At 53.9% G+C, this 9,372-nt stretch overlaps 1 protein-coding gene across 1 annotated transcript in view; it reads left to right on the top strand.

The window, feature by feature from the left end:
• The first annotated feature begins 4,293 nt into the window (after positions 1 to 4,293).
• NEURL1 (neuralized E3 ubiquitin protein ligase 1) overlaps positions 4,294 to 9,372 on the top strand; it is an 80,546-nt gene continuing 75,467 nt past the window's right edge. Inside the window, exon 1 of the mRNA XM_061193685.1 lies at positions 4,294 to 4,889. Within this exon, the coding sequence (XP_061049668.1) occupies positions 4,805 to 4,889 (85 nt within the window). The 5' untranslated portion in view covers positions 4,294 to 4,804. The remainder of the gene's footprint in view (positions 4,890 to 9,372) is intronic.

The following is a 9,372-nucleotide window of genomic DNA, read 5'->3' as shown; positions in this document are numbered from 1 at the left end:
GCATACAGGCAGTGCTCAGTATGGTCACTGGAGCGATGAATGAAGCTGAATCCCAAAGCGCCTGGGAACAGGGCAGTAAGGTGGCCATTCCATGCTATGATGGTTAGCAAAGACTCCCATCCTTCAGAGGAAAGGCCTGGCCTCAGGGAAAACTTTGTGGCAAAGGTACTGTTGAGAAGGACACTGGCCAGAAAGACTGCTCTGGACAAGGCTCTTGGGCTTACTGGGTGGCTGTATTGATAGGTTAATTCACTGACTTATTGATTCATTGATTTGTTGAATAAATATTTGTTAAGAATCTGCTATGCACTCAGGGATCTCCCCATCTAAGACGTCCAGCTGCCCGCTGCAGTTCAAGCAGGACAACTTCTGTACATGTTTTCTGATGGCCTGATAACTATGGGCTGGGCCTCAGAGGATGGTAGAGGGGCCTTGTATCCCAGCCAGGGATGGCTGTGGCTGTTTCCTGTTTTAAGGCTAGTTTCTCAACAGGGAGGGAAGTGTCATGCTGTTGACGAAGGTGGTCTCGAGTTTAGGGGAGCCTGGCTTGGCCTAGATGAACTCCACTCTTGCCTGCCTGGTGGGGGACCATCCCTGTGGCTCGTTCTGGGCTCAGTCTCGGGGAAGGAAGGGGCTCGGGGAAGGAAGAAAGGAGGTTCTCAGTCAAATATTTTATTATTTTATCACCATGGAGATGCTTCAAGACTTGAACTGATCTGGGAGCTGTGGAGAGTGAGAAAGAAGGGGAAGGGAGAGGTGAGCCAGCAGGAGGAGAGGAAGCAAGGAGCAACAAGGGCAGAGAGACAGCAGGAGAGAAAGTGACGGGGATGGAGAGAAGCAGGGAAGGGCAGGGAGAAGGGGAGAAAGACAAAAGGAGGGAGGGAGAGGGGGAGGGGCGAGGAAGAGGGAGAGAGAGAAAGGAGCCAGCCAGAAGGGACAGAAACGAGGGAGAGAGAAGGGGGGACTGGGGGCCAGAGCTGCTGCTGAAACAGCCCCGGTTCCACACTGAGTCCCTGCCTGGGGTCCTTCCTCTCCTGCGCGTTGGTGTGAGCGCTCACAGCACCCACACGGACACACGTGTACACACAGCCAAACACATACGCACTGACACCCACCCCCTTGGGCAGCACCTTCAGAATCTACACTGCTGGGGAGGTGGGGTTGCCACGGTGACAGGTGCTGGAGCACCACCTTACGGGTATTAATAGCTTCCATTGAAGCCACCAAAACAGTGACTTCATCCAGCCATTTCCCTGGCTGGTTCCTTCTCCCTCCTCCCTTCTTGATTGGGGTTGGGAAGGGCCCTCGGGCTGCACAGGCCACTTCCCTGCCTCCTGGCAGCCGCCTTGGTGAAGGATGGCTTGAAGGCCTCAGGGATTCCATCCAAGGTCCAGGGGGAAGGGTGTGCTGCGGTTCTTTGCTCCTCTGAGCTGGGTCTAACCACCGCCCCTGCCAGGAAAGGGCTTCTGAGGCCCAGGACCTGTCAGAGGGGTCACCCTCAGCTGCTCTGGGTCCCATGCAGCCACACCCACCTCCTCTAGGTCCCTGCCTGGCCAGAGACTTCAAGCCAGTTGCCACTTGACAGTGGTGTCCCCTCCCACAGCACAGAACTCCTTGGAAAAACGAGGGCCAGTCTAGGGAGGTGACATGGGGTACAAGATTTCAGAGGCATCACGCTTAAGCTCGAGCAAGTACAGGGCTGGTGTTGCATGATGCTGAAAGCGAGTGCTTCCATACATTTCACACCAGGGAGGCCTCCCTTGTCTCATCCTGATCCCAGCCCCGTTGATACTCTCATTATCTCCTCAACCCTCTGGGATCAGGGGACATTTCTGTCCTGCCCTCAGTTCCCTGCCTTGGTCCCTAATGCCTCTCACCTTCCTGTGCGGCTCCCCAGGATCAGCCTGTCCTGAGCTGCAGAACCTCTGGACTCTTCAGGCAGGCACCGGTGTCTGGTCTCCTCATTTCCCCTTCCCTTTGGCCTTCTCATCTCTCCCCTGCTTGGCCCACAGCCCCAAGTTTAGACCACATGGGGCCTGTGACCTCCCTGTCATCCTCTACCTTCGGGGCCTCACCCCACCCCCATCCCTGGCCTATGCCCCAGCCCCTCCCCCTGAGGAAGGGAAGGAGGCGATGAGCCTCCCCGCAAGCCACTGACGGCAAATCCTACCAAGGGCTTGAACTTGGCCCACACTCCGGGGGAATTAGTCTCATCTACACAGAGTTTTCAGATTTATTCCGATGCCAGCAGTAGCCCACAGTGACCTCATTCCAGCAGACTTCAGGGGGTATATGAGTGCAAGAGAGTGTGTGCGCGCTTGTGTAGAAGCGAGTGAGAGAGTGTAGAGGTGTGTGTGCAAATGTGTGAGTGTGCTGCCATTCAGAGCCCATGGATTTCTGATGCATGAGTCATAGGCTGGAGTGAGCCTCGGGGAGATACGCCCATAAAAAGACAGCACCCCTGACCTGCCACGTCCATTCTGCAGCTGGCTGGGCACATGATCCTGGGCATCTAAGAGGCTGGGGGCGGGGGTGGGGGCTGTCTTTCCCTCCAGACCCCAGAGAGCAGCTGTCAAGGATATTTCTAGCTCGCCTGGAGTCCCAGGCATTTAAGGATGTGATGCCTGCAATGGGGTGAGGGTGGAGGGCGGGGGAGGGAGAAAATGGTGGTTCAGAGGCTTTCCTCCCAGTGCTCTCGGTGGAATTCTGCTGGCAGGCAGGGCGGTTCACCCATTCCACAAGCATTTTTGGACAGTCTGTCATATGCTAGGCATAATCCTGGGGACTGGTGACATCATGGTGAATGGAGTTGGCCTGTTCTCTCCTCTCACAGAGCTTATGTTCTAGTGGGGGAGGCACAACAGAAACCAAGGGGAGAGGCTACTTTCAAACTAATTCCAGAAGATAACATAGAGTAGTGCTATGGAACATGACTGAGAGTGGTGGGGGTTCTCTAGCTGGGGCGGGCAGTCAGGGAAGGTCAGGAGGTGACACAAGAACTGTGCCTGAATATTGAGGAGCTGTCATATGGAGACTTGAGGAAAGAACCTTCCAGAAGAGGATGGACGAGATGCCTGATGCCAGCCCACGTCCTCGCTGGATTCTGGATCAGAGTTGCTGTAGCCAGTCAGGGAGCTAGAGGTGATCTAGAGGAACAGGAAGGCAGATTCTCTCTCCTGGGGGGAACCTGGCTCACCTTCGAGCCCTGATAAGACAGGCAGAAGGAGATGCCCCCATGTCTAGGTAGGAGGAGAATGACTCCCTTTCCCTTCCTGCAGGTCCTGGTAGCAGTGCTGAGCTCCAGGATGGATGAGTCATGTGAACAGGTGACATGCTGAAGGCCCCTTCCTTCAGGAAGCCTTCTTTGACTGCTGCAGGCCACAGAGGCCCTCACCTCTTAGAGCTGACAGAGCCACTTGGTTCAGATTTGGTAGTTCTCTGACGGTTTGTCCCTGAGATATGTTCCCACACCTTGGCCCTCCATCCCATCTCCTAGGTCTCCTAGGGTCACCTCTTAGAGCTGACAGAGCCACTTGGTTCAGATTTGGTGGTTCTCTGACGGTTTGTCCCTGAGATTTGTTCCCGCACCTTGGCCCTCCATCCCACCTCCTAGGTCCAGTCATCTAAAGGCCCCCCCCAACGCTATGTGTCCAGTAACTGAACAGCCTGGTGTTCTTGTTCTGAGCCTTTGTCCCAGCGCCCCTTGGATCTGACTGAGAGCAAAGGGTCAAGCGCTGGGATTCCTCATCTCACTTCATTTATTCAGTCATCCATCACTCTATAAAAAATTTTTTTTTCTGGAGTTTTACTATGTGCCGGGTGCTGAACCTGGTGCTAGAGAAATTGGAACTTAGGGCTACCTCGCCCCGGGCCTGGCACCCAGGGAGCTCACCGTTCTTGCTGTACGGTTTCTCTTGTTTTCAGGACCAAGTTTCACTGTCTGTGAGAGGAATAAACCCAACCCCTGGAGCCTCAATCTCTGCCGGATATTTGACCCCAACTCGGGCCCAGGGTCCGCCCCCCCCCCCCCCCCCCCCCCCGCCTCGGGCCGCGGAGGACTAGTGGCAGCCGGGAACGCGGCGCACCGGGGGCCACATCTGGCTGAGCGGGCGCGCGCGTGTCACTAAGACGCTCATTCACCGGCACAGCTGTCACCATAACAACCGGAGCGAGGGAATCCTGGCGACTGCTGGGGGCGGGGGCGGCGGTTGCGCGAGGGACCCCGCGGGGGCTGGAGCGTGGCGGCCCTGGGAGACCCACCACCGCGGCAGCGCCCAGCACACTCCGCGCTCCTCGGAGCCCCGCTCCATGCCGAGCCGCCGGCGGGAGGGCGCCACTCACGTCGCAGCCTCGGCCGTCCCCGCGGGCGGGGACCCAGCCGGCGCCGAGCCGCCGAGACTCCGGGCAGGCCGAGCCGCTGAGCCCCCGCGCCGGGAGCCCTGACTCTATGGCCCCGGGGGAGCGCGCCGGAGCCACAGCGCCGCCCGCCACCAGCCAGAACCCGAGCGCCAGCGGGAGGAAGAGGGGAGCCCCGGGCGCCGCCGGCCCCGGCCCAGGGGCGCGCCCGCCGCGGAAAATGGCAGGCAGGTAGAGGGCCCCCGCGGCGGGCAGGCCCCGCCGAGGACCGAGCAGCCCAGAAACAGGGAAGAGAGGAGCGGCCTGCCCGCCCCCTGCCGCAGCCCCACCAGGGCCCTCCCCCGGCGGCGCGCGCGCCCGCGCGCGCACACACTGGCACACCGTACCTCCTCTGCTGCTCAGCCTCGCCTGCCCCCCACGAGCGCCGAACCCCCTGGGGCCGGATGCCATGGGTAACAACTTCTCCAGTATCCCCTCTCTGCCCCGAGGAAACCCGAGCCGGGCGCCGCGGGGCCACCCCCAAAACCTCAAAGGTAAGGCTCTGCCGGGGCCGGTCGCAGCTGGAGGACTGGGGCGCAGGCGGAGGGGCAGGGAGAGGTGGAGAGGTGTGGCTGGCGAGGCCGGGCAGGTGCCACCTGTTGTGCGTATTTGGAGATGGGAGATGCACCTCGGCCATGGAGGTGCGCTGGAGGTGGGGGGCTGCTGGTGATGACGGTGAAAATCAGGGAGGATGGTGTTGCCTGGGGTCTACGCAGTTCTCCCAGCCAGCACCAGAAACGTCACTGGAGTCCCCTCAGGCCATGATGCTAGGCGAGCGTGCAGGGGTGAGGAAGGGCATTTGCCAGGTGGGTAGGGGAGTGTGGCAGGATGCTCAGGCCGGCCAGCTGTGCTTCCCAAGGGAAGCACCATTGTCTCCTTCTTCATCTGCCCATGGCTGGAGAGGTGATGCTGGAAGCACTAGTTGCATTTCCGATTGGAGGGTCTTAAAAATCCAGGACAGATTAACAGCAGCCTGGAAGAAGGGGCCAGAGTCGGTGGCCTCTGGAGTCCTCTGCAGCTACTGACTTTTTCTATCCACTGAATCAGGTTGGTTTCTGGTTCCCCAAAGGCTAGATGTCCAGTTGGAACTCTAGAAAGGAGGGGCTGGGAGCCTTGAGACAGAGTAACATTTACCGAGAAGGTCTTTGCCCTCCAAGTCCCTCGACCCACCCAGCACCCTCAGGGAGGCCCCAAGCCCTGTTCTTGGCTTTAACTCTTCAGTGCTGTCTCTGACCTTTGGGAGACACACCTGGGTCTTCCCCGGCCCTCAGAGCCCACAGATTCCCTTCGGGAAGTCCCTTTTCTATCACCCTCAAAACCAGCCAGCACTGGCTGGGCATTCTGATGGCTAAGAGTCAGGAAGGGAAGCCCTTGGGCTTTCACAAAGAACAACCGACTTCTTGAGACCCACCCCCACTGACCCCCAGGTTATGAGAAGGATACCAGTAAGCCCTTTCACAAAGCATTGAAGTTTACAAAGAACTTTCACAAATACCTTTTCAAGTGGGCAAGGAAACTGCTCTGGGGAGTCCTCAGAGCTAATCATGCCCATGTTACAGTTGAGGAGAACCAATGCTTGTTTCACGTTCCCAAAGCCAGAGAGGCAGAACTAGGCTGCAGACCTGTATCTTCTTCTTTTTTTTTTTTTTTTATAATTTAAGACTCCCCTTGTCTCACAGGAGACTCAAGAGTCATTATTATTATTTTTTTTAAGAAATTTAAATTTATTTATTTATTTATTTATTTATTTATTTATTTAGGCTGTGGTGGGTCTTCGTTTCTGTGCGAGGGCTTTCTCCAGTTGCTGCGAGCGGGGGCCACTCTTCATCGCGGTGCGCGGGCCTCTCACTGTCGCGGCCTCTCCCGTTGCGGAGCACAGGCTCCAGACGCGCAGGCTCAGCAGTTGTGGCTCACGGGCCTAGCCGCTCCGCGGCATGTGGGATCTTCCCGGACCGGGGCACGAACCCGTGTCCTCTGCATTGGCAGGCGGACTCTTAACCACTGCGCCACCAGGGAAGCCCCAGACCTGTATCTTCTGACTTGGAATTCTGTCCTCTCTTTTGCTGGACGGTTAACCTTCAGGAGTGGGGGAGAGGAGGAGAGACGGAACCACCGTCCTGCATTCTAACTCCAACCCTTTCAGAACTTCAGCTCTCACTTGGCTCAGGAAAATCAATGGGTTTCTTGTGTCCTTCTGGAAATTAATATGGTGGTACCTGTCAAGACCTTTTAAAATATCACTTTCATTGGCCTTGTGATTCCACCTGAGGAAATGATCCTAAGAAAATGGAAATGCAGGCAAATACTTATGTGCTAGGCTAGGATGCCCATGGTAGTGTTGCTTATACTAGGAAAACAACCTAAATGCCCTGAAATCGTGGTGGATCCTCTTGGTGGAGTATTATGCAATCTTTAAAATAGTATTTTTGAAGAATATTTGATCACTTGGGAAAATGCTCACAGCAGCATAATGACAGTTGTAAAAAGCAACATACAAAGTTGTGTAGACTGTAAGAGCCCAATTTTGTTAAAATGTTATGAATGCAAAAAAAAAAAAAAAAAATCAAACAGCCCTTGAAAGAAAGTTTCTGGAAGATTAACAATGGTTTCCTCTGGGTAATGAGATCACATAAGATTTTTTCTTTTCTTTTTTATATTCTGCTGTTTTCTAAAATTTCTACAATAAACAAGTATTACTTTTTTTTTTTTTTTTTTAAATATCTTCATTGAAGTATAATTGCTTTACAATGGTGTGCTAGCTTCTGCTTTACAACAAAGTGAATCAGTTACACATATACATATGTTGCCATATCTCTTCCCTCTTGCATCTCCCTCCCTCCCACCCTCCCTATCCCACCCCTCTAGGTGGTCACAAAGCACCGAGCTGATCTCCCTGTGCTATGCAAGTATTACTTTTTACAATCAGAAATCAGCTGTAAGTATTAGATGTATGAAGACTGTTTCTGAGCGTTGAAAACAGATTTCTAATGATGGAGGAACCTGTGGTTGTCATCTAGTTCAATGTCCTCCCTTACAAGGGAGAAGAATGAGGGAAAGGGAGAGTGATTTTACCAGTTACTCAGTGGGTCAGTCAAGAGAAGGTGGCAAAGCCAGACTAAGTCCTTCAAGGGCAGGGGTTAGCTGGGGACCAGTGAGTTGACTTGGTGCTTGAATGCTCACCAACTGCCCCAAGAAGGCTGTGCTCCATCCATGACCCTAGGGAAGCCCAGAGAAGGCCTCCATAATTGCACCCCTTTTAACTTAAAGTTTGGGATTGTGGGGATGTGAGGTCTCTGTGGCTGGGGTCTTTGGCAAGGGAGGGTGAGCAGGAGAGGGTCTGAGGCCCTCCCATGTCCCTGCTCCCACCCTAGCCTCCTCCTCTACCTGAATCCCCACCTATCTGGCCTGGGAAAGCCCCTTTTTGCTGCCTCCCTGGTTTACAGAGATCAGTTCTTATTCAGTGGGAGTAAATGGTGGAGAAATCCTCCCTGCCAGCAGTCTCCCTCCCACTGCCCATCTCCCTTCAGGCTCAACTTACCAGAATCCACTCTCCTCTGTCCCTAACCACACACCTAGGTGGCCATGAGAATTTTGGTTCTGCTCCTTCCAAGCCTGAGATGAAGGATCAGAGCATGCCGTGAAGGCTGCCTATGAGTTCCTTCATCCAGGGTCCCCTGATCCTGCTTCTTAGCCTGACTTTTCCCCATCCTAACAGAGTCATCAATTTTCTTCTGTGATTGTTTTAATGTTCACTCCAAGTTCCTTTCTAACTGTATCAGCATTGACCTAGGAGTCTTCTCTGATACATCAGTGGTCATCCAGAGTTCCATCCCCATTTTATTGGTATGACCTTGATACTGGCTGTGATTCTAAGACTGTCCACCCTGAGTTCTGCTGGGACAGCTTTGTACTCACCCAGAATTCAGCTCTGATTCTTATCAGTGTCCATCCAGAAATTTGCTGGTGGGAGGCAGGGAACTCTCGATTCTTTTTCTCCTTCCATAATTGCAATCTATTGATTTCTCACCATTTTAATTAAAACAACTGCAAAGGACCTGGCTTAACAGGGACCCTGAGACTCATTAGAGATCTAAGATTGGTCTGGCTGTCAGGCTGACATGAAATGAGGCTCGTCCATCACCTGTCAGGTGGTAGACTTTGGTCTTCTCCCTGAAGACACACTGACCTCACTCCACTGCTGGTGATTCCCACTGGGGTCTGAACAGTGTTGGTCTAGGAGTGTCCACGGGAGAGGTCCAAGGTATAGCTCTGGGATTAGGACCAACAGACAGTTATGAGGAGCTGCCATGTGCCTGGGTCAGAGGTGAGGGCTCATGACATCCCTGTAGATTCACAGACTGAAGATCTACTTGATAAGGTAGCGCTGAGGGAAGGAATGGAATCAGATGCTTCGTTGGATTGTTGAAATCCCAGATATGTGTGGGCAGAGGTCAGAAATGGGGGGTCAGGGAAGAATTTGAGCTGGACATGGAAGGAACTGTAGAAGTTGGATCGATGGCAAGGGGTGCAGCGGGAGTCCGAGGGTGTGGAGAGGAGGGTAGGGCAAGGGACGTGCAGCAAAGGCTTGGAGGTGGGAGGAGTGAGTGTGTGTATATATTCTCAGTGATGGGCACAGGGTGACTGGGGCAGGGGATTCATGCGTCATGGAGACAAATACAGAGAATGAAGATCTTCCTCCTTCCCCATCTCTTTCTGAGTGCCTGCCTGCTTGGTGCTAAGTGTTGGGGGAAAGGTAACTAGGAAAGCCTATGGGGAGGACAGCTCAGTCCCAGTGGTCACCCATAGATGGGGGTTGGATAGGCCACCTCCTATCATTTTTTTTTTTATTGTGGTAAAATTCACATAACATAAAATTTACAATTTTAACGTTTTAAAGTGTACAATTAACTGGCATTTAGTACATTCACAATGTTGTGCAACCACCACCTCTGTCTAGTTCCGGAATATTTTCATCAC

Source organism: Eubalaena glacialis, chromosome 1, assembly GCF_028564815.1.
Source record: "Eubalaena glacialis isolate mEubGla1 chromosome 1, mEubGla1.1.hap2.+ XY, whole genome shotgun sequence".
In the NCBI taxonomy this organism is placed as follows: Eukaryota; Metazoa; Chordata; class Mammalia; order Artiodactyla; family Balaenidae; genus Eubalaena; species Eubalaena glacialis.
The sequence above is the reverse complement of the archived record's forward strand: the minus strand, read 5'-3'. Positions and strand labels throughout refer to the sequence as shown.